The following is a 26505-nucleotide window of genomic DNA, read 5'->3' as shown; positions in this document are numbered from 1 at the left end:
AGGCACTTACATGTACCTGTAACCTGAGCAGAAAGATGGTCAGTGTCTCTCAAGTATCTTCCAAATCTTGTTCAAAATAAAGTCTCCAAATAAATGCTGAAAAATGCATAACGAATCCCAAATACTCTATCCATTTTCTCACGTTTTTTTCGTGGGTGCAGCCATTTTGATAACAAGTAAACAGTTCGAGGAGTTCCGATTTTTACTCGCATCTACACTAGCACTCGGAACTCCTTGGATGTATTCCTATTGTCTCCACTACACTAGGGCTGTTGCAGTGCAGTTTTATCACACTTTAATTGCGTTATGACATGTGCACAAATGATATGAAGACACGAAAAATATTTTGATGGAAACTATGGATATAATTCTGTAACAGTTGTAAAGTTATTCTTACTGCATATCCCACTAGAAAGACTCGGGTAGGAATTTACTCATATTTACTCTGTTTATAATTTTATTAGGTGCATGTTTTGTTGAGGCCCAGATATCTTGCATTGTGAATATTTTCTTTTCTTTCTTTTATTGTAAAATAAAATATATATGTATACATAAAATCACTTCTTCAAATTCCATATCCAAGTTCTGCAATTGCGGACAATGTAAACAAAAACCTGTTGGCGTCTGTATTAAGAACATATACTACAGTATATATAATGGAGAAATGTGTCGCTTTGGGCATGTATCAGAAGACTGATACTTGTCTCAATGAACTTGCTTTAAAGTGGTTCGTATCCACGCATAACAAGAAAGAACAAGAGGCCCAATGGGCCTGTATCGCTCACCTGGTTCTACAGCAAATTTGCAGTTGATTGAGGTCATTTTTACAGATACTATGCTGATAAACAATTTATTCAATGCATATTATTGGCCTAATATCGGGTCTTGGTGACTCTTGGCTATCACAAGATTTAAAAATATTTCACCCCTGTGACCTTGAATGTAGATCAATGTCATTCATTTGAACACACTTGGTAGCCCTACACCCCAGCATGCTACAGACAGGCCCAACCTCAAGTGCCTGAGCCTCTTGGTGTTTGAGAAGAAGTTGTGACCTTGAATGAAGGTAAAGGTGATTTATTTGAACAAACTTGGTAGCCCTTCACCCAAGCATGCTACAGGCCCAATGTCAAGTCCCTGGGCCTCTTGGTTATTGAGAAGAAGTCGTTTGAAGATTATAGCCTATTTAACCCATGTCACCTTGAATGAAGGTCAAGGTCATTCATTTGAACAAACTTGGTAGCCCTTCACCCCAGCATGCTACAGACCCAATATCAAGTCCCTGGGCCTCTTGGTTATTGAGAGGAAGTTGTTTAAATGAAAAAGTTGATGCCGGACGGCCCTTTGGGCAGGTGAGCTAAAAATGTCTGCCCTTCCTTAGATATGACACTACCATAACTGGGGATGTCTCGGAAACAAATTTTGGAAATCTGTACATGCATTTTTTTTTAATCACAATTGGATGCTTTTTAACTGGCACTGTCAGCTTTAAGCTAGGAGAATCAATATTAAATTTTGATTTTCACTATTGAAATTCTCTGGATTGATAAGTTTTGTCACTGTGGCATTTAAATGTATTGTAAGATGTTATAATTACCGTTTTTGACCTAATAAGCATACTGTACTTACAAAAACACAAAAAGAATGTACTTTATCACAAGAGGCCCAAGGGCCTTAATGGTCATCTGACAAACACTTACAGCAGGGACACACCCCTCAATCCAGCATCATTACCATAAATTGTCTATACGCAGCCAGTAACGTTTCAGATCAAATTTGTTTTTATCCATTTTGGCTTAAAGGAGGAGCAGCATCTTAAAGCAAAATTTCAGCCAAGTTCCTATTTTTGGGGCATGCACCCTCTGTCCCAATTGGTGGGACTAGCCTCATTTAGGGATTTCCCTTCCCCAATGATGTTTCATACTAAATATTGTTGTAATCAATTAAGGCATTAATGAGTAGTAGCATTTCAAAACATTATTTAATCTTAGTGCACCTTTTGGGCTCCTCACCCTTCTTTTCCAAGGGCTCAGACCTGTCTCCTTTTTATAAATTATGATTGTTGTTCCCTTAAGATGTTTCAAATCAAATTTGGTTGCAATCAATGAAGGCATTAAGAAGGAATACGATTTTTAAGTTTTGCTAAGTTCTCCTTTTTGGGCCCCCGTCCCTGGGGTCCCAGGGCCCCCACAAGCCTCATTTATATAAATTGTGTTTGCCATCAAAACAAATTTGAACGTAATCTACCCAAGGGTTAAAGAGGAGTAGGGTTTTAAAGCAAAAATTAACCATTAAATTAAGTTCCTTCCCCCTTCAGGTACCCACCAATGTGGCCCCAGGGGTCAGACTTGCCTCATTTACTTAAAATATGATTGCCCTCCCCCAATGATTTTTCACAACATTTGGATGAAATCCACTAAAGGGTTAAGGAGGAGTAGGATTTTAAAGTAAAAATTCACCAAAGTTCCCTTTTTGGGGCTCCTCCCCTCGGGCCCCAGGGCTTTCACCAGCATCATTTATATAAAATATGACCGCCCTCCCCCGATGATGTTTCACACCAAATTTAGTTGTAATCCACCCAAGGGTAAAGGAGGAGTAGTTCCCCTTTTAGTGCCCCAACCCTCAGGCCATAGGGGTCAGACAAGCCTCATTGATATCAAATATAAATGCCCTAGCTCCCCCAATGATGCTTCAAACAAAATTTTGAAGTAATCCACCAAAGGGTTAAGATGGAGTAGGATTTTAAAGCAAAAAATCACCAAAGTTCCCCTTTTGGGGCACACCTCTCACCCAAGGGTTAAAGAGGAGTAGCGTATTGAAATAAAACTAAAAAGTCTTAAACGCACGGCGGACGGCGCACAACGGAGGATGGAGCACGATGGCTATAGGTCATCCTGACCATTTTGGGTCAGATGACCTAAAAATGTGTACAGGAAAAAGATTCCATGTGAAACGTGGGTGTGAAAAATAACATTTTCTTTTATAACATATCTTTAAGTAGAGAGAAAAATGTCCAGAGTCTGTGATTAAAAGACAGGATTACATTGCCAGATCAGTGATAAAGAACCTATGTGTTTCATGTAACTTGCACCCATCAAAGGTGGGATGTGCTTATAGGGGCAGGTGTTTTTATTAGGATGAATACAGTATCAGAATGTATAATATCATCACACTACATACATATGCAATAACCAATACATATTTAAAGATAAACATATCACATGATAAGTTTGAAGCAGTAAAACAATTTACTGACTCGGTGTACCATGTAGAATGCCTCAATAGTCAAAGGGAGGTAACCTCATCTTTTTGTTGAAACACTTGTAAGTCAATTCAAAATACTTTATTAACATTACCTTACAACAAATAAATACACACATGTGCAGCTGTGATGTTATTATAAATCTTGGGATGGGGTAATTTTAACATGACATAGGTAATATGACTGTTGGGTGTCAGTTATAGAAGTAGGACCTATCCACTGATGTTTTATACCAGCAAAATTCCAATTGAAATGTAAACTTAATTTATTTGACAGCATTTGCAAAACAAGTTATATCAACTTATATTAATCACTCTTGTTAGCCTGGATGGAAGCACATAAGGTGTACTGTGTACCACCACCTGACCACTCTAAAATTACCATTGTCCAAATGAAAGTTATTTTCAACTGAAAATTACCATTGTCCAAATAAAAGTTATTTTTAACTGAAATGTTGTAATTGGGCTGTCTTGAAACTGGTGAACAAAGCAGAACAGTTTCACAGTTCCCAAATATGTTTCAAAATAATCAAATAAGAATTATTTCACTGCAATAACTGTTCGAATTGTGTCTGTGTCAGTGTGACCCATTAGCTGTGTACCTATCCTCTGAAAATTTGGGGTTTACAAACATAAATCCAGGGGTACTAGCAAAAATTCATGTATAAAGGTGACTAACTTGTACATATTTAGCCATCACATTACAGTAAAAATGCTAATAAAGTTTAATTGAATTAAATATAAACTTGAAAATGTAAGAGATAAATGCCCCTGCTGCCATCTAACACCCCGAAACACAGTTTGGTGAGGATCGCATCAGCAGTTCCTGAGATTAGCTGGTTACATTGCATCGGAAAGGGACGGACATGGGTAACACTATATGCCCCCCACCTCCATTTCATGGCAGGGGTATAAAATTTTTAAGAATACTGGCCCATTGGGTTTATGTTTTACAAAGATGAATTGTTTTCCCCTCAATTCATGAATTATTTTATAATTCAATTCTACTTAATTCCCAATTGATCTGATATTCATGAGTAAACACCTTCTTTCTTGGACGGCTCTGTGATTTACAAAGAATAAACTTGATTGGTGAAAGCGATCTTAAGCAATGATTGCGCTTTGAATGGTTAATCGGTGAATCGTCATCAGCCAATCAAAGTACAGGAATCCTGACAATAGCAGCCGGCACAAGGAATGGTCGCTAAGACTTCACCTCGTCATAAAATCATATTTTCTTCAGACAATTTTGATTCTTAAATGATTTTAAACTCATTTTTACTGTTTTTACATCCGTTTTATGTGTGTACAGTGGACCCTTGACATCGAGGTGCTACTTGATAGAACTGCAGAACTGTGACCATCAGACACAAGAACCACTCGAGCAAGCACCATTAGTAAGAAAACAATGCATAAACACCCTGCTTAAGGTGCCTTTTGAGGGAACAAGTATGGTGCAGAAACCAATTTTCTATTTATTTTTCATAGTGATGAACCTTGAAATCGGACCATCAGACCTAATGGCTGAAGAGAGCACTAGTAAGTGTATGAAAAGAGTTCAATTAGCCGAGGGAGTTGAAAGTAATTGTGAACAAAACAATTTTCTATTGATGACCTTAAACATTTAGATTTGATGGCCAACCCCAGGAAAGAAATTCTGGTATGGAAGCTACATCTAATTTGGATGCAAAAGCACCATCTATCATTAAAAAATACAACATTGATGTGTTTTGTAGTCATATTTCCAGAATATATACCCCTCTCATGTGATTAACTAAAAGTGAATATTTTCCTACAAGTGATCTCAATTATCCTGCAGTCATCACAATGCAAGTGGTGATGTCTGTCAACTGTGTGCTAGTGTTTAGATTTGAACAAGGAAAGAAATATTTCATGCATATTCTAATCAAAAACTGTTCCCATGTTATACTTACAGACCTATCCATAAGGCCATATACCATGGGTAATTTTAGTAACCTGCCAACTGTTATAGGAAAGGAAAAAGACAATGACCTGACCGGGACCTTTAAACTCTTAAGATGGTCATGTACACTCTACAGCTACCTGGTCACAAGCATAAAACCAAGTCTAGTTCTCCTTCATGTAAACTTTTATAAAGTTATACCAATTTATGCTTATAGTTCTTGCTGATTGTTGACCTGGACAGATGCAGGCAATGGAATGCAGGAAATTTAGGTAACCATTGTCTCAGCCTGACAACCTGAAGGTTACCATATAAGAGTGCTTAAGGCAATGGTCATGTACATGTAATATGATTGAACACATACCTGAGTTTGACCCTCTTGTGCACTGTCTTCATGAGCAGCTCCCATACTCTGTAGGTAAATACAATGGATAAGCACAAACAAATATGTATAGAGGATCTTACAGAAGTTTTCCATATAACAAGATATTAAAATTAAAGGGAATCCCAAGGTAAGAATTTTTTAATTTACAGAGACCTCAGGTGAGGTAAATATTGTTTCTTTTCTCTGTTTTTTTTTATGAACAAACTGAGAGGTTCCACGTCAGATTGATCTTTTCTATACTTTTCCCTTCCTCTAAGTCTTACTAATCTGTGTAAATTCAGAAACAGCCCTCTAGTACTTTTCAAACAAAGGGAACCTATATAACAAATTTAAGATTTCGCGATAATGGCTGTCTGTCGGCCATGTTGTTTTCAGGTTGGTTCAAAAATGCAATACCAGGGACCAAGGGGAACCTACATATGAAATTTCAGAAAGATCCCTTCAGTACTTTCTGAGAAATAGCGATAACAAACTTTTATTATCAAAATCCAAGATGGCTGCCTGTCAGCCATGTTGTTTTCCGATTGGTCTCAAAATGCAATATGCATAACTAGGCACCAAGGGGAACCTACATATGAAATTTGAGAAAGATCCCTTCAGTACTTTCTGAGAAATAGCGATAACAAACTTCAATTGTCAAAATCCAAGATGGCTGCCTGTCGGCCAGGTTGTTTTCAGATTGGTCTCAAAATGCAATAGGCATAACTAGGCACCAAGGGTCCCCTACATATGAAATTTCAAAAAGATTCCTTCAGTACTTTCTGAGAAATAGCGATAACAAACTTCAATTGTCAAAATCCAAGATGACTGCCTGTCGGCCATGTTGTTTTACGATTGGTCTAAAAATGCAATATGCATAACTAAGCACCAAGAGGAACCTACATATGAAATTTGAGAAAGATCCATTCAGTACTTTCTGAGAAATAGCAATAACAAACTTCAATTGTCGAAATCCAAGATGGCTGCCTGTCAGCCATGTTGTTTTACAATTGGTCTGAAAATGCAATATGCATAACTAGGCACCAAGGGGAACCTACATATGAAATTTCAAAAAGATCCCTTCAGTACTTTCTGAGAAATAGCGATAAAAAACTTTAATTGTCAAAATCCAAGATGGCTGCCTGTCGGCCATGTTGTTTTCTGATTGGTCTCAAAATGCAATATGCATAACAAGGCACCAAGGGGAACCTACATATGAAATTTGAGAAAGATCCCCTCAGTACTTTCTGAGGATTAGCGATAAGAATTGTTTACGGACGGAGGGACGGACGGACGGACGGACGGACCACGGACCACGGATGCAGGGCAATCATCAGATGGTGGGCTAAAAATGTGTGTTTTGAAGAAGTAAGGGATGTTCCAGTAAAATATGAATTGCACGGGATGACTCAAGAATTAAAGCAATTCAATACATATGGTGGCTGCCAGAAAACACTTGGCTTACTTAGACAGGGACCAGTTTCCTTTTGAACACTGGTCTGTTTGACAAACCTGGAGGTCTTCCACTGGGTAGATATTTTACTGGGATAGCCCTACGTTAGTCCCATTTGAGTACAAATCACATGCACTTTGGATGATCTAACTCTCTTTAACAACCATTTTCATTTCTTTCATTAAGCCGAATGTTGAATGTTTCAATGATAAAATAAACCAAAACATTAAACCGATTGTCTCAATTTGGCTAACTAAAATAAACTTACAGTATCTTTCTCCAAGCACGTTGCTCTCTCCGGTGGTGAAAGATCTTTTGTCGCTTCCAGAAACTTGGCAAAAGGGCTTTCCTCTGAAAGAAGGTTAAGTAGGATAAATCAGGGGATTTACAATAAACAATAACATGACTGATTGAAGATGTCACACTTACCCTTGGACATTGCTTCCTAGTGTTGTCATGGTAAAGAGTTGGTGTATCTAGTAGGATACAACAATTACCCTTGGACATTGCTCCCTAGTGTTGTCATGGTAAAGAGTTGGTGTATCTAGTAGGATACAACAATTACCCTTGGACATTGCTCCCTAGTGGTGTCATGGTAAAGGGTTGGTGTATCTAGTAGGATATAACAATTACCCTTAGACATTGCTCCCTAGTGGTGTCATGGTAAAGGGTTGGTGTATCTAGTAGGATATAACAATTACCCTTAGACATTGCTCCCTAGTGGTGTCATGGTAAAGAGTTGGTCTATCTAGCAGGATACAACAATTACCCTTAGACATTGCTCCCTAGTGGTGTCATGGTAAAGGGTTGGTGTATCTAGTAGGATATAACAATTACCCTTGGACATTGCTCCCTAGTGGTGTCATGGTAAAGAGTTGGTGTATCTAGTAGGATACAACAATTACCCTTGGACATTGCTCCCTAGTGTTAAAATTGTCATGGTAAAGAGTTAGTGTATCTAGTAGGATACAACAATTACCCTTGGACATTGCTCCCTAGCAGTGTCATGGTAAAGAGTTGGTGTATCTAGTAGGATACAACAATTACCCTTGGACATTGCTCCATAGTGGTGTCATGGTAAAGAGTTGGTCTATCTAGTAGGATACAACAATTACCCTTGGACATTGCTCCCTAGTGGTGTCATGGTAAAGAGTTGGTGTATCTAGTAGGATACAACAATTACCCTTGGACATTGCTCCCTAGCGGTGTCATGGTAAAGAGTTGGTCTATCTAGTAGGATACAACAATTACCCTTGGACATTGCTCCCTAGCAGTGTCATGGTAAAGAGTTGGTGTATCTAGTAGGATACAACAATTACCCTTGGACATTGCTCCCTAGTGGTGTCATGGTAAAGAGTTGGTGTATCTAGTAGGATACAACAATTACCCTTAGACATTGCTCCCTAGTGGTGTCATGGTAAAGAGTTGGTCTATCTAGTAAGATACAACAATTACCCTTGGACATTGCTCCCTAGTGGTGTCATGGTAAAGAGTTGGTCTATCTAGTAGGATACAACAATTACCCTTGGACATTGCTCCCTAGTGGTGTCATGGTAAAGAGTTGGTGTATCTAGTAAGATACAACAGTTACCCTTGGACATTGCTCCCTAGTGGTGTCATGGTAAAGAGTTGGTGTATCTATGGTAAGATACAACAATTACCCTTGGACATTGCTCCCTAGTGGTGTCATAGTAAAGAGTTGGTCTATCTAGTAGGATACAACAATTACCCTTGGACATTACTCCTTAGTGGTGTCATGTTAAGAGTTGGTCTATCTAGCAGGATACAACAATTACCCTTAGACATTGCTCCCTAGTGGTGTCCTGGTAAAGAGTTGGTCTATCTAGTAGGATACAACAATTACCCTTGGACATTGCTCCCTAGTGGTGTCATGGTAAAGGGTTGGTGTATCTATAGTAAGATACAACAATTACCCTTAGACATTGCTCCCTAGTGGTGTCATGGTAAAGAGTTGGTCTATCTAGTAGGATACAACAATTACCCTTAGACATAGCTCCCTAGTGGTGTCATGGTAAAGAGTTGGTCTATCTAGTAGGATACAACAATTACCCTTGGACATTGCTCCCTAGTGGTGTCATGGTAAAGGGTTGGTGTATCTATAGTAAGATACAACAATTACCCTTGGACATTGCTCCCTAGTGGTGTCATGGTAAAGAGTTGGTCTATCTAGTAGGATACAACAATTACCCTTAGACATAGCTCCCTAGTGGTGTCATGGTAAAGAGTTGGTCTATCTAGCAGGATACAACAATTACCCTTAGACATTGCTCCCTAGTGGTGTCCTGGTAAAGAGTTGGTGTATCTAGTAGGATACAACAATTACCCTTAGACATTGCTCCCTAGTGGTGTCATGGTAAAGAGTTGGTGTATCTTATAGGATACAACAATTACCCTTGGACATTGCTCCCTAGTGGTGTCATGGTAAAGAGTTGGTGTATCTAGTAGGATACAACAATTACCCTTGGACATTGCTCCCTAGTGGTGTCATGGTAAAGAGTTGGTCTATCTAGTAAGATACAACAATTACCCTTGGACATTACTCCTTAGTGGTGTCATGTTAAGAGTTGGTGTATCTAGTAGGATACAACAATTACCCTTAGACATTGCTCCCTAGTGGTGTCATGGTAAAGAGTTGGTCTATCTAGTAAGATACAACAATTACCCTTGGACATTGCTCCCTAGTGGTGTCATGGTAAAGAGTTGGTCTATCTAGTAGGATACAACAATTACCCTTGGACATTGCTCCCTAGTGGTGTCATGGTAAAGAGTTGGTGTATCTAGTAAGATACAACAGTTACCCTTGGACATTGCTCCCTAGTGGTGTCATGGTAAAGAGTTGGTGTATCTATGGTAAGATACAACAATTACCCTTGGACATTGCTCCCTAGTGGTGTCATAGTAAAGAGTTGGTCTATCTAGTAGGATACAACAATTGCCCTTAGACATTGCTACTAGTGGTGTCATGGTAAAGGGTTGGTGTATCTATAGTAAGATACAACAATTACCCTTAGACATTGCTCCCTAGTGGTGCCATGGTAAAGAGTTGGTCTATCTAGCAGGATACAACAATTACCCTTAGACATTGCTCCCTAGTGGTGTCCTGGTAAAGAGTTGGTCTATCTAGTAGGATACAACAATTACCCTTGGACATTGCTCCCTAGTGGTGTCATGGTAAAGAGTTGGTCTATCTAGTAGGATACAACAATTACCCTTGGACATTTCTCCCTAGTGGTGTCATGGTAAAGAGTTGGTCTATCTAGCAGGATACAACAATTACCCTTAGACATTGCTCCCTAGTGGTGTCATGGTAAAGAGTTGGTCTATCTAGCAGGATACAACAATTACCCTTGGACATTGCTCCCTAGTGGTGTCATGGTAAAGAGTTGGTGTATCTAGTAGGATACAACAATTACCCTTGGACATTGATCCCTAGTGGTGTCATGGTAAAGAGTTGGTGTATCTAGTAGGATACAACAATTACCCTTGGACATTGCTCCCTAGTGGTGTCATGGTAAAGAGTTGGTGTATCTAGTAGGATACAACAATTACCATTGGACATTGCTCCCTAGTGGTGTCATGGTAAAGAGTTGGTCTATCTAGTAAGATACAACAATTACCCTTGGACATTACTCCTTAGTGGTGTCATGTTAAGAATTAGTGAATCTGGTAGGATACAACAATTACCCTTGGACATTGCTCCCTAGTGGTGTCATGGTAAAGAGTTGGTCTATCTAGTAGATTGATCCACTTTCAGTGGAGTCATATAATAGCAATACCACCCGATGCCACCTTGCGTCACACTACGCCAAATTACACAACTTCTACATAAGGGCTGCAGACTCCACTCACTGCACCTCTGATGAGTTACGACTTAAAACCAAATCAGTCAAGAGGAAAATATGGTTCCCGTCACAACACAGACAGCAAGTCAAGTGACTTCTTCCCAGTCATTTATATTGTATTTGATTCACAGAAAACAGCTCAGTAAAACAAAGTGATTTTCTCAATTTTGAAGAGGTACAACAAATAAAAATCATTTTTTTTCTTGGTGAATACAAGAGGCCCAGAAGGCTAGCATCACTCACCTGGATATTTCAGTAATAATGGAAATTCTCTGATCTATAAGTTATATATAAAATATTTTACAACTTTCGAGATGTCTCTACAAACAATGTCTTCAGGTGGACCAAATTCTGTCATTTTTGAAAATGGAAAAGGATTTTAATTTTTTTTTATTTGCTGCTATATTTACCCTATGTTGCCACCTTTCTCCCACCCCAAGGGCAAGGGTGCCACATAATTTGTTGATACAAAATTAGATCTCATTTGGCCAATAATATTACAGACCAAATTTCATCAAAATCAAGTCAGTTCTTCAGGACTAAAAACATTTACTTCCATTTCCCCTAGTGGCCTCAGCCCATTTTGCCCCATGGGAACAACATCCTCCATGTGTATATAACATTAAATTCTTTACCCAATAATGCTCCAGATCAAATTTCATCAGAATTCATTCAGGACTAGTAGGGATTTAAAGGATTTACTTCTATTTCCCCTATTGGGCCCAGCCCCTCTGGCCCTAGAGAAGCCACACCCTCCATTTATACAACATAAGAATTTCCTTTGTTCAATTATGCCTTGGACCTAATTTCATGATCAGGTGTTCAGGACTAATACAGGTTTAAAGTATTGACCTCAATTTCCCCTATTGGACCCCTTCCCTCAGACCCCAGGGGGCAAACCCTCTATTTGTACGATAGATTTCCTTTGCTCAATAATGCTTCAGACCAAATTTCATCAAATATCATTCAGGCATTCAGGACTAGTAGGGACTTAATGGATTTGCCTCAATTTCCCCTATTGGGCCCCACTCCTCAGGCCCTTAGGGAGCCAGGTGTGCTAGAAAAATTCCGGAAAATATCCCTTAAATCAAAGACAGGTAAGAAGTATCCCTGTAACTGAGAATGAGAGAGTGACTTTAGAGAAAGACATAATTGTTGATTGTGATGATTGATGAGAATGGAAGAGTGCTGCCTGAAATTGTAAAAGATGAATGGGCAACAAGTTAAGAAAATTAAAACAACTAACAAAACTGTATTATTGCAATTTTTGAGCAGTGTTCGGGAAGTAATGAATGAACTAACCATTTCCAATTTTTCCAGTTTCTGTGTCTTTCTTTACATATTTAAGTTATAAATTCCAAAGGTAGAATCTTGAATTTATGTGTGTAGTTAAAATTTCGACAATCTATACCGGTTTATCAGTCCTATTCTTTTACCCCCTGCCACAGCATTATCAACAAATTATCATCTAATGAATAAAACACATGACTGATACTTTGTGTAGTAAAATAGATCATGTGATCATATCCAATTTAGTTGATTGGTCGAACTTTGCAAAGCACCATTGATAACAAGCTAGTGATAAAGATCTTTGTCGATGTCCTAGCAATCAACTTGACCTGCATACATACTTTAAGCATTATGCCTTGCCTTCATGGCAGGAAACTACCATGTTTGTAAATGTAAACACAACTTGTATACGGTTATAAATTTGCCAGGTGTTGTCACATTGAAGGTTTTGCAACATTTGTAGGAGACATTGATAAAAATGTCTACACTTCATGATGTTTGTAACTTTTTTTGATAATCTACACATAATCAATATTCAATATCTGTGACTGAAATGTTGCTAACAAAAGTTTTAGTTTATGCACAAGTTTTCTTTAAAAAGCATTGCCTATTTGTTAAAATTAAGGCAAGACTTGTTCTGGAAGGCAGGTTAAAAACTGAATACCATGAAACCGAACAATAAACTGATCCCTGCCATTATTGCCTATCTAGTTGTCCTGAAAAACTTAAGATTTTCTATTCAATTATTCAAATTTTGGTGGTCTTTTTTCCTGAAAATATGTCCCAGAAATGAACATCTATGATTTCATTCTTCAAAGTAGACCAGACATTCAAAATAACCACATTTACAATACATGCACTTTGGACTATGTTTATCTTACAAAAACAATGAATCTCACCATTGAATTTAACCGCACCATCATTGTTAGCTAGGGCATGTACGATAGCCACTGTTCCACACGCATTTCCAATGGTCTGCTTCACAAAGTAGGTTTCATGTTGTTCAACCACCTCTCCAATAGATTCGACTTCTGACTGTAAAAAATGAGATGATTTAACTATCAGATAAAAGAAAAACAAGTAGATTTTAACCAAATTGAAACAAGTTTTTCTGTTACAGTCAAACCTCGATGATTCGAACTTCGTTGATTCGAATTTCTCGCTGTATCGAACTTTTTGCTTGGTCCCGAATTTTCTCACTATATAACACTACTAACGAAACTATGTATGATTCAAATTTTTATAAATCGAAGTTTTCGATGTATCGAACTATTTTCATGACCCGTTAGCTATGATATTATAGGTAATTGACATCTCATGATTCGAACAAAAAATTTACCTGTACTGACCACTGGACAGGTGTTTGTCGTGACCCCTGCGGCAACATTTCACACCTCTCCCCAATTGCCCTGACTGACAATAGGGATAACGATAGCGTGTGTTGTCACTCCCGGTCATGGGGTTAATTAATAATCAGACCAAATTGATAGATAAAAGGTGTATTTAGAAGCCATGACATTTAATCACTCTGGTAAAACATTTCGGTAGTCGTCTCTGATAATCTGCGCCGCCATTGAAATCAGCGGTCGGTGAGTAAAGGATAAAGTCCGTTTTGGGGTGAAATCGGCCCCAGATTTGATAAAAAATAAAATCTAGTATCTTAACCATGTGTTGTTGATTTTACCTTCTAAAGTACGTAATATTTTTCGTAATTATTTCTTTTGTGATTATTATTCGCCGAAAGAGGAATTTTCGCGTCCTTAGTTTCCATAGGAACCAGCGTTTTTCTGAAAATCTGCTGTTTTGCAGACCTTTAACTGCTGTTTTATTGTTGGCCGCAGGTGTGCCCTTTTATCAAACTTTGAGAAAAATATTATCATGCTGTAATTAATTTATGGTATCAGCTTGGTAGAAGGGCACGCCTGCGGCCACATCTTTTTTTCACTTTTTGTGTCAAAAATACGATGCGATCGGTACTCGGGGTAATTATAATACCATGATCGGTTTACTAGAAATCCGGACTGTAAAACAGAAAATAATATATAATTATTTGGCTACATATCAGACATAAACATTATCTAAAATGTTGTTTTCACAATCATACATACCAATTTGCACGCACAAATAAACTATATAACCAATGTAGTTAATTAAATGAATTGTATAAATTCCGTGGCCAGTCCGGATATTCTGAAATCATTCCAGCTTCAAATTATTAGACAGAACTTGTCGTTTGTTTACATATTGACGAAGAAGTTTTGACGTGTGCTTTCGCCTGTCTGTCTACGATATTCTCCACGTTTTATGTATATATACCAACAATGAAAAATGAGCTGATTTAGCAGATGTGAAGCAGGGTTCAGGTATGTTTTTATGTTGTGTTTGTATGTAATTAACCAGTTACAGATTTTGTACGAAGTCACGTTCTGTACGACTGAACGGGGAAGGGTCACCGCCAGGGGCCGGCCTGTTCAGACTGTTTATGATCGTAGTAGCTTATATATCCTATTATCACATATACAAACGAAAATTATACGTAAAGAAATAATACTTATCAATACATTTGACTGTAAATTGCGTTATTTTCTCAGGCCAACATGTTTGATAAGTTAACGAAAATGTCGTCTGCTCGCGGTCAGATCATTTCAATCACTACCGAACGGCAAACTTCTCCCTCGATCCCGACTTTGTAAAACATCTCCAAGTTACTGAAATATATTTATTCCCATACCCTTTACTATAAAATAACACACAGCATATTTTCTAATTATTTACTGGGTAGAATCTTACCATTTGTGAAAAAGGAAACCGTCCAAAATAAAACGTTTCGTACAAGTTAGTTAATTAGTGTGTAGCACAGTCGGCTCGCTATAGCAAAGGTCTGAAGTTCGATGCCGGTTGGATGTATTGTTTTATTTTATTTTTTTATCTTTTCAATTTTTTGATTAAAATTTTCAATTATTCTCTCGACACAAAATTTAAAAAAAGTAGAGAATCTAGTTTACATACACAAGAAAAACACCTTTGTTGAACAAACATCAAATTATTGTGCACTACAGTACAGTAGGCTACACATTGTGATAAAACAGTGTATCATTCACATTGTGATAAAACCTTGACCTTTATTACTGAAATTCAGACAATAATTAAGGTACAGGTTTCTATTGCATTATTTAGGTAAATGTTTCATACAACCTGGTATACGTGTATTTAGAGGAATCATTTCCTACAGTTTGTCATTTGACCTTATTAGAATATCCATGAAACAAGATAACATGTTCAATTTTAGTCTCTTATAGTGTGATTACTGTTTCATTATGGTATTAATCATGTGAGTAATTGTCATAACATGGTCTTTGTTTTCTTTGACCCCCAACACCAGACATTAGACATTTTGACAAGCAGACATGATGTAAAAAAAAAACCAAACAGCTAATTGACGCGTAGATTTGTATTTAGATATTGGATATGATAATAAAATATGCATTAAATATGTGAATGGAAAATACCAGAGATATCTATCCAAATAAATGTATCAAAATTATCTATTTAAGTAGATGTTTCTGCATTTCATATATAGATATCTTTATTTCACCAACAACTATAAATATCTTTGTTTGCAAACACAGATATCTGTTCTTCATTTTGTATTCAAATGCTGATAACTAATCAAACTACTGAAATCTCTATTCTAATGAAGATAAAGATTTCTCTGTTTTCTTCTAAATACTGATACCTCTTCAAATCATATTGATATGTTATTTCAAATAAACAGATCTTTAATTAAGATGCAGATATCTTATCATCTGGTGTTGGACTGACAAGAAAAGGCAGACTTATGTATATATGTATAACAGTATCTATATCATTCACATATAATTGTACGAATATTTGATGAAGTTGAGTAAACTTAATTACAAACTTGTTTATTTCAGAAATGCCTGGGGCTGGTCCCAAGAGTTACCCTTGCATTATGTGCAATAAAAGGACCAAGCTTGGGGATCGGCAACCTGTTTCTTCAAATAGGAAGTACAGCTGTATACAGATAATGATGTACACTATGTGCAAGTGATATGAGAAATAGTTAAATTAGACATTATGTATTAAATAATGTAATTTCCACAGGTTTCCTTGTCATGATATTGCTAATGTTAGCTCAAAATACATGTACCAGATAGTTTAAATATTGTTTAAACACCAGATTATGGAGCAGTGTGTGTGTGTTCATATACTTATGTTAGTGCTTGGTGCACAAGAGTAAATCAATTCGATACAGTGTATTTGCTTAATTAAGACTACAAATACTATGTAAAACTGGTTTTAACTTCGTATGTGATACAAGCCAGATATGTAAGTAGTAATTGGAGAGTCTAACAATTGAGAATGAGTACCGTAAAGATGACAGAAATTCTGATATCTTTTTATTATAACACTAAAGCTTGATACTGTCACTACCTATCAAAGTATTTGTGAAGGATTCTATTGTTATAGTATGGGTGAATGTGAAGGACTCTATTGTTATAGTATGGGTGAATGTGAAGGACTCTATTGTTATAGTATGGGTGAATGTGAAGGACTCTATTATTATAGTATGGGTGAATGTGAAGGACTCTATTGTTATAGTATGGGTGAATATGAAGGACTCTATTATTATAGTATGAGTGAATGTGAATGACTCTATTGTTATAGTATGGGTGAATGTGAATGACTCTATTGTTATAGTATGGGTGAATGTGAAGGACTCTATTATTATAGTATGGGTGAATGTGAAGGACTCTATTATTATAGTATGAGTGAATGTGAAGGACTCTATTGTTATAGTATGAGTGAATGTGATCCCAATTTATTAAAGTGATGTTTCTGTGGTATTCGATAGAATGAAATAGACAGTTATGGTCTCAAATTAAAATGTTTGTGTAATGTTGTATAACTTGTTTGTAATATTTCTTTTCTCTTTTATAATGCAAAGTTCATTCAAGCTCAGTTGTGCATGCAACAGGTAATGGTAAAATACAGTAAAATTAAATGTATACATAAAGATATTATTCATCCAACTTTGTTGGTGTTCAGCAGGTTGAACAAACTTTGCATTTTAATTAACATGGAACTGATCTGGCTATGTATTGAAACAGTACATGTATTTCTGCAGTCACAGATAAACTAGTAGCAGAATTAAAGAAAAGAGAGTTAATTTCAACAATTAATATTCCAAACATGAGTCATAAATTGAACCTGATTTCTATATTTGGCGGTTACATATCTGCCAGTCAGTTCTAAAAGAATGATAAATCCACAGTTATCCTAAAATAAGCACACTGTGTATTGCTTAAGCAACACATGTCCCCTACAGGCTCTTCTAAAAACAGTAACAGTGACCTTGATACAAAAGTTATGAAATTGAAAACTGGATGATATATTATGGTCCCATATCACTGTGTGGAGTTTGATCAAAATCCCTAAAGGAGTGAAGTCACTTGAGTGCTGACTGACTTTGGCATTATGATATACACAGTTGAATACATATATGCATGTCTGTACAAGATGGGCAGACACAAAAACTAGTCTCCCAGGTTTCTCTGGTAGGGGCAATACTTTTAATTAAGATGTAATTATGGATAAGGATAACAAGGGTATTAACAAAGAGATCTTAGTCAAATTAAGATTCTTGTAACATTCAATCATTTATCTCCCCATTTCATTGAAATTGTCTTGCTGTTGCTATGGAGAAAAATTGGTTGCTATGTATAACTAGGGTAAAACCTAGATCTACATGTAGGTAACCTAGACAGTATTACATTAAAGTTTACAATAGAATAAAATATAACCATATTTTCAAGTTTAATCATTGATTGACAAACTTTAAGATATAAAATTAAAGAAAAACTAGAATTTCACCATTGAAATGAGCAAATGTAATAGGTGCGTTTCCAGGCCTGTTGCTAGGCAACCTTATGTCAGAATTGTTTGAAACTCCATATTTTATAAATTTCATATGTCATTGTTAGTCTGGTATGTAATTCAATTAAATCAAAGATGGGGCCAAAAATGACCCTAAATGCACCTACTCCTTTTACGGAACTGTAAAACAACCGGACCAATTTTAAACACAAACAATTAGCGATGGCTTCACTCATTTTCAAAGTATCACGTTTCAAACTTATACATAAATATCCAAGTAAATCGATTATTTGTCATTCAATCATGCATTCTCCAACCGATCGGCATTCCGTATTTTATATGCACATAACGTAAACGCAGGTGTCTTTAGCAGAAATGCCTAACGACTTACGTAAGTGTGCATTGTACTTCTTTTGCTTTATCTGTTAAACGCGATATAAGTGTTTTGTAACCGATACATATTTTGTTTAATTAATAAAATGCTTAGGTATAATTAATGAAAAGAATTTTTATTTTGTTGTGTTTGAGGTATAAATTAACTAAACTAACGTTAACAGATATGGTCATTATCAAGAAAACATCGATCTATTGTCAACCATGAATAATTCGAAGTCCCGCTGTTTCGAAGTTTTTCTGTTAGTCCCTTGAATTTCGAAACATCGAAGTTTGACTGTACATTTTTTGCTGTTTATTGAAATAAATGTTGGAAAAAAAACTGCAAAATAATTTATATACTTTGAAGGCTAAAATGGCGAGTCAACAAGCTTAAGCTAAATGTAATTTAAGAAAATCAATGAATATATTATACTGAATAAGAGGAGTTAGCTTTTTCTGTACTTTTTCTATATTTTATTACTGGTAACCAGTAAGTCTAAATAAAAAGATCTGAAGTGTATAATTCCGTAGGTTAATTCTTAGTTCATCTGCTACATGTAGCTGTTATGACCCTAAGTGCATGGCCTAAAAATTTTCAACAAACACTTCAAACTTATTTACGGACCACATTATGGCTAGTTTTAGAAGACTAGCTCTTTCAAAGTGGGCAGTATAACAGACCTTTTTCTAACAGCATCAAGACATTTATGGTATAAAATTTTGATTTTGACAATTCAAGATAGAAAGCAGACCACTATGTTGTTGGCATGGTAACAGATCGGTCTGATCAGTGGGTAATAACAGGAATTTTAGGGTGGTAGGTATACTATATGTATACTGTGCATTGTGTTAGCTGGGCTACCACTAGTCCAGTACTACAATACACTAAATAACAGGTAAGGTTGTGCACCACTGATATCCCCATCATCATCCAGCAGATGCCAGACAACTGTGTTCAGGCAGGTAGCTACAGAGTAAGTATAAACCCATGCTCGCACATCATTTTCATAAGTCTGTGTATTAAAGTAAAATTATATGCTAACATTTGACATTTATTCTGAATCTTTTACTGCTGTTGAACCCTATTTGTGGACGACAAAAGTACTTCAAAACCTGAACGAGTGTTTATTGTATTGAATGTACTGACACAACAAGTAATCTACTCATGTAGGCAGAGTTCAAATAAAAATGTTGACAACTCCGGAAAATGAAACATAAATCTAGCACATGGTTTTGTATTCAATGTCCACATTGATCAAAATAACAACAGAAATGGGGATTTGGAATATCCAGAAGAACCATAATATCGACAGCATATCCTGCTTGTCGTTCAGCAGGTCAAGTTCAGATTGCAGGTAGAACTGTTGCTACCTCCGACGTGGTTTGTACCGTCGTGATCAGGCACACTGTTAGGACTAGTACTGTTGCAACTGAATCTACGATCTTTATCGGCATTGATGTCGTCATTGAACTGAAGCTGTGGTTTACCTCGCGGCCAGGCACGGCTATCATGTGTTTATATGAAATTTAGATTAATAATCACATCCATACGAACTTGACATGAGCCCCTTTGGTCACATCTAGAAGGGGCCCGCTATGCCAAGGTGTTGTTGATAAAAAGTTTGTCACGCATGCATACTCAAATTATTCAAGACGAAGCAAGGTTGTAGTTAGAGATATTTGACATCTTGGTCCAACTTGTTTTGAATGAGCAACAATATGTTGTTGTTTTTTCCTAACCTGAAAGAAGCTTCGATTCCTAGTAACTAGTCAACCATCGGTATATGTATACACAAACACACAGATATCGTAATTTAAGATAAAGATTAAGTCAGTGTCAAACACACAGATATCGTAATTTAAGATAAAGATTAAGTCAGTGTCTTTGAAGCCCCGCCTACTTTAAGCAAACTGTCCAATGAGGAAACACTTTTACTCTCTGAAGCTGTGGTGTATTTGTATTGGATAATGTACTATTGATACTGTTTGCAATAGTGTTATATACTTTCATCATCCACAGATAGGGTTCAGCAGCAGTAACTCTTTTGACAAATTTACTGACCAGTACATTTGAAGTTTTGCATGACAATTGACTTATCTGGATATTAATATTGCCAAATACTAAAAGTCGACCAATTTTCATATATAATTTCCTCACAAAATGTTTATCAGTTATAAGAGTATATAAAATTTGGAACTTGAACTGAAACTTGATGCACTTAGACCTTTGACCTCTTTGACCACACCATGTCAATAAAAGTGTAAACATGGGTCAGATCAAGTTTCTGCAAAATAACAAGAGCCTAAGCTGATATGCCCAGTTATAGCATTATAGTGGTACTCGGAACAATTGGGAATCCATGAGGGAATTTATACCAGTTTGAAAAAGAATAACACTTCCATCATTCCTTACAAGTTTCATCTAAATCCAACTGCTGGACCTGGAGAAGATTTGAGCATGTGATTTACAAAATTACAACTATAGTGGTCATCTTGGATTTCGAATCGACATCAAGATTAACCCCTAGTCAGTAACATTTCATGACGATATGTTTGTACAAATAACAATTGGAAGATGCATCAAAGCACCGAGTAATTCTTGAGTAAATACAATAACATCATGGACATGTTGAGCATACATTTGCAAAAAAAATATTTTCATTTAGTACCATTATTGGCAAGTCCATGCAAATACAATTGAAACCCAAACTTCATAGTTCACACTTAATATGGTGAACCAAATTAACATTAACATGATCCTTTATATCAACAGCCACTGTCAGATCTTCATAATGTAATTGTATAATGATGATCTGTATTTTAATCAGACTGATATGGCATTACTAGTAATGAATTGCCACACAAAATGTTTTTTTGTTACAGAAAGAGTAGGAAGTGTTATTTGCATAAATATATTTTCTCATTGCTTCCAGTGCAACCATCCAGAAAATATTATATTATTACTACTAAAATATTAAGTAAATTACAGTATAACAGCCTATTATACATTTAAAGTTACCTTTTCTGTGATTGGGTAAAGCAACATGACAGCAACTACTCTGTTGGGAACCATCATCAGTAGGTCAGGCTCCAGTCCATAAATATCCACGAACTCCCACTCAGAGGATTTCACCCCTAGTTTAGTTATATACTACAAAAACAACAAAATTAAAAAAATATTTTTAAACCTTACATAATACATTCAAATTGGTACATAAGTTTTTTTTGTTTCCTTTTGCATTTTAAAATTAAATGTCGTAATAAATAAATAGCTGTTAATTAGCAGATTCATTTGTTTAGGCCTAAAAGATATATACCTCAATGTTTCCGCTAACATCCCCCCCCCAAAAAAAAAGTTTTTGGTTTATTTTGTTTAACGTCCTAATAATTAACAGCTAAGGTCATTTAAGAACGGCCTCCCGTGCGTGCGACATGTATGCGTGTGGTGAGTGCGTATGTGTGTTTTGGGAGGCTGCGGTATGTTCGTGTTAAGTCTCCTTGTGATAGGCCGGAAATTTTTGGGTTGGTTTGTCAAGAAACCAGTCTTTTTTATTTATTTATTTATTTTAAGGTATATACAAGAAATATAGTCCTTCCTTGAAACTGGTCAAAAAAACTTCAGGGTGTAGGCACAATATCAGGAATTAAACCTTTATCCAGAAAGCAAATAAATTGCATTGTTTCCAAATTAGAGCAACATGGAAAATTGATGACAGAAGAAAAAAACATGTCTGGGGGACCAAAGAGTAGCATAAAATGATGTTACATATATATGTTGCATATTAGTTGTAAAATTGACGTCAAATGACATTTTTGAATTTTGCATTAATTTGGCAATGCTACTTGAAATAACACACTAATAAAATTCCATGATTCTACTCTTCAATCTAATATATGTCATATATCCATACTAAATGTTTCATTGTTTTTATAATGTCATAAATTCGGGACAAGTTTTTTGGAACACCCTGTACTTACCTACAAATTTAACATTTTTTTTTCTTACTTCATAATTTAACATCTTTTTTTTTCTTCCTTCATAATCTTAAATCAATTTCATAATGTGAATACATCTCAAATATTTTTCAATTCTGGATCCTATATATTGATCAAATCATCTCTTAATAGTAATGCAAAGAATTAACTTATAAGTAAAAGTAACAAAATTCCTGTGTTTGGAACTGGCCTTATTATTTCTGTTCATAATATGATTAATGCTTTTACATTTTACCCAATAGGAAATATTTAAACTCATTGACACCTGATATCCACTCCCTTCTACAGACTGGGAACATCCTTGGACTTGCGAGGATGTACCAGAACTCCCAACATATCCTCTGATTGGAGAGGAGAAAAATCCTCTCAACTCGGGACACATATTGGTGTTCAGGTAAGTGATAAAGTGCTTTTAAACAATAACTGAACAAAAAGACATTTTCTCATTTAAATGCCGACATGACAACTTATTGAAACTACATTTGCAAACAAAAGGTTCAAGAAGAGATTGTCTACTTTATACACAAATTGATAATCTATACAGTATACACTGTATAGTGAACATGTAAAGATTTCAATATTGTCAATAGCAATATTGAATAGTGGTTTAAGTTTATCAGTTTGTGTATCAAGTACACAATATATTTTTGATTTTTTTTCTTTGCAAATGTAGTTTACAACATAGTTGGCATCTAAATGAGAAAAATACCATTTTGTCTGGTTATTGTTAAATTTAAAGCACATTATCACTTACCTGAACACCAATGAGTCCGAGTTCAGAGGATTTCTCCTTGGTAATTTTCATATAACTTGGTTCACTTAAGACATCTAACAATCTTAAAAGCCATCTATCTGAGTATCAATGTAAGCGTAACATGTGTAATTGAAATTAGGTATTCTTTTTTAATATATGTATGTTAAAAAAACTCATTAAATAATTTACAGTAGAAATTCCTTAATTTGTAAAGTGTAGCCATACAGTAGACACTTCTACTGCTATCTTATGTTTCTGACCTAAGAAAACGTTATCAGTGAAATGAAATGTGTAATGGATTGTCTGTCATACACTTATGACTCAGACTCTGGTGATTGGATAACTTATGATAACGAACACATCAGGTCAATTTGTCTGCAGCAGCATCTGCAGTACTGTCATCATAGCAAGAGTTGCTTCCCTTAGTACGTCATCTGGACCACTCACCTTGTTGAGTACCTATAAAATGAAAATAAAGAAGAGTTTTAGGTCAAGTCAATACACATATACATACACATAGTTGTGGCGAGAAAGGCTATTGGATTTAAACCTTACTTCGGGGTTCGACTCTAATGGTACCCATCTCTGTTTTCCTGCCATGGTCACTTGTTTCGGTTTTCACGTTGGTAAAACTGCCGGTCTGCTAATCAATGTCCCAGCATGCAACAGCACTTACACTTCCGCCTTATTAACTGCACGTGCATAATCGATGGGAAAATGTATTACACACTTGTAACTGATTTATGATTAAAGTTCGGATTTATTCAGAAAAATAAGCTCGTTTTTAAGGCGGCGATTGCACGTACATATGGCAGTCGAAAAAACAAACATTACATTACGTCACAAAATGGCCGCCAAATAAAAAAATACGATCAGCTGTGAAATGTTCGGTACTGGTTTAGTACGGAGGAAAACTGTTATTTGTCAATGCGAGGATGACGGTTGCATTCAACGGTAATCCATTCACAAACTAACACATACTGTATACTCAGAACTGACACGGTAGCATTCAACAGTTTGTTCAGGTGTCTTTATTGTTTATTTTTTTTACCGATATTCAGCAATATCGTTTCTGAATTTCCAAAGAATGAAGTGGAGCTATGATTAAAACTATGTTTAAATATATCATTATGTCATGCTTCTAAAAATATGTATTTCAACTTTAGATAGTTTCATATCGAATTCAAATATCACTTGTTTGCTCACATACACATGGGAATATTGATTTTACAGCAGTGATGGTGGTTACCAATTTTTGCTGATCTTAGGACTACCTAGAAAGCCAAATTTGTGATGTCAGTTGGAGAAATGGCATCTCGAAGGAACACTTTCATTGTCATGTATCTAGGCAATGCCATACTGGATAGGAGATATCCTCCACAGTTTGTCATGCCTTGGGTAATGGCTGAGGTGAAACGACGAAAGGAAGCATTCAGAGAGATCCGTCTTGATGTCATGACCCACGTACTCCGAGCGACAGGATGCCTTGACAATACTATCATTTTTGAGCATACTTTGCAATCTCTGTCAAAGTTTGCCAAAACTCATCAAGATGCACGCTGCTTTGCATACCTGACTCGGCATGATCTTTATTGTGATTACGAGTGTCATGTTTTCCTGGCTCACAATGAAGCAATGGTAAGTAAATGCAGTTAATTAACTTGTCATTACTGATAATTCATACTGGTTAAGTCTGACTGCTCTAGGTCTATCAACTTTCTATATATTATAACCGTGAAGGATTTTATTTAAATCTAATTGGTAATCGTAATATTAATAGTAGAGAGGTACAAGGGTGGACATTTGATAGTTTTTATAAGTTCTAAATATACGTAGAGTAACCGTTTTTACATGTATTGTACATGACGTCATAAGTAACGGGTAAAGTCTGCCCGCATTTTTAGTACTTCAGGAGTAGATTTTGATAGTATTGTTGTCCTGAGGAACCCCAACTTAATGAGCGAAACTGGTAGACCTAATACATGATAAACACTAAAGGAACCTGCCTTCTGCCTGTTGAGATTGTCTTTTCCTGATATTAACTTTCTATATAAATGTAGCAGAACTGGAATGGGCTGAACGTGTGAGTGGCCTTATGCATGTACATGCATAGCTCTAATGGTTATACTATAAAGCAAGCATCCACATTGAGTCAGGAGGTGCCAGGCTCAAGTCCTGGTCTCTCCTCTCCAGCTGTACACTTGACTCCAAAATAAAGTACTCAATAATAATGGAATGTGTTATAGTGCTCCTGTATGTCTTTGATGGGTCAAAGACTTTGTTAAAGCCACATACTCCAAAACAACCTATAATTCTAGTTGCACACGTGTATTAATGACAATTCAAGATGCTCATTTATGCTCTCCAAACATAAAAATATTCCAGATGAAGATATCTATTCATTATCAATATATTAAGCTTAAAGATCACTTGAATATTCCTGTAAACTTGTAAACCATGCCAGCTGATCTTTAGACCAGAGAATGTGTTCCACCGTACCATGGAACTCTTTTGTGTTCTATTTATAGACACGAGTGATTTCCCAGATCATATCAGACGTCGTTTTCTTCGACCTAATAATGGATTTACAATGTCTTTTTCTAGCTTTCTGTTCTGAACAAAAGTTATTTATCAACAAGAATGAAGTCTTTTACTTTATCTTCAAATAAAGATGGTAAGTCATTATTTGTATGTGTGTTTAGTTTCGGGTGCCCTTTGCACCGACATGTCATCCTTAGGAATAGACAAAATGTGGCCAAAACTTGTGTTCAAGTTACTTAATTTGCTGAAGAAAATTGAACACATAAAGTAGCAAAACATTTCACCTGAATTATTACTTTTGAACACCATTTTGACACTCAGTCAAAGATTTATTTCCTGGAAAAAAGGTAGGGGTGCCCTTATTAGGACAGGCACCCTTATTAGGTCAAATACGTACGGTACTTAATTTTAAAATGTCGCAATATGCATAAAACAAAACATCGATAAAATTTAAGATCGGTGAAGTTGACAATGTTCAAAAGCTAACCGGCAATCCAATAGATGTCCGGAAAAATTGGAATTCGAGTCTATTCCCTTTTCTTTTCCCACTGAGTTCCAACCAATCATTTCCTTTCCTAAGGAAATTCACTGGTTTTGCCAATTGCACTCGCGTTTGCATCTATATTTAGCAGAATCTGTCTGTGTTTTCTTAGGTTCCATGCTTTCGGCATTCTGCCATTTTGTTTGGATTGTAAAACCCGCCGTTGCATTGTGGGACTAATTTTCAGAGAAACTTAGTCCGGCAGCCACAGTTATTATTTTTGGGAATTCCCCGTATACTTTCAT

At 36.2% G+C, this 26505-nt stretch overlaps 2 protein-coding genes across 2 annotated transcripts in view; one reads left to right on the top strand and one right to left on the bottom strand.

Moving 5' to 3' along the window:
* LOC117329012 (ubiquitin carboxyl-terminal hydrolase-like) overlaps positions 1 to 23856 on the bottom strand; it is a 78179-nt gene extending 54323 nt beyond the window's left edge. The window contains exons 1-6 of the mRNA XM_033886692.1: positions 23734 to 23856; positions 23626 to 23637; positions 21448 to 21579; positions 13055 to 13190; positions 7271 to 7353; positions 5550 to 5597 (exon numbers count right to left, since the gene is read on the bottom strand). Of these exons, the coding sequence (XP_033742583.1) occupies positions 5550 to 5597; positions 7271 to 7353; positions 13055 to 13190; positions 21448 to 21579; positions 23626 to 23637; positions 23734 to 23778 (456 nt within the window). The 5' untranslated portion in view covers positions 23779 to 23856. The remainder of the gene's footprint in view (positions 1 to 5549; positions 5598 to 7270; positions 7354 to 13054; positions 13191 to 21447; positions 21580 to 23625; positions 23638 to 23733) is intronic.
* A 167-nt stretch (positions 23857 to 24023) lies between these two features.
* Positions 24024 to 26505, top strand: part of LOC117330045 (TBC1 domain family member 4-like) — a 73942-nt gene continuing 71460 nt past the window's right edge. The window contains exons 1-2 of the mRNA XM_033888265.1: positions 24024 to 24132; positions 24412 to 24816. Coding sequence (XP_033744156.1) covers positions 24472 to 24816 — 345 coding nt within the window. The 5' untranslated portion in view covers positions 24024 to 24132; positions 24412 to 24471. The remainder of the gene's footprint in view (positions 24133 to 24411; positions 24817 to 26505) is intronic.

This window comes from Pecten maximus, chromosome 6 (genome assembly GCF_902652985.1).
Source record: "Pecten maximus chromosome 6, xPecMax1.1, whole genome shotgun sequence".
Lineage (NCBI taxonomy): Eukaryota > Metazoa > Mollusca > Bivalvia > Pectinida > Pectinidae > Pecten > Pecten maximus.
This window is presented reverse-complemented; position numbering and strand designations above follow the sequence as displayed.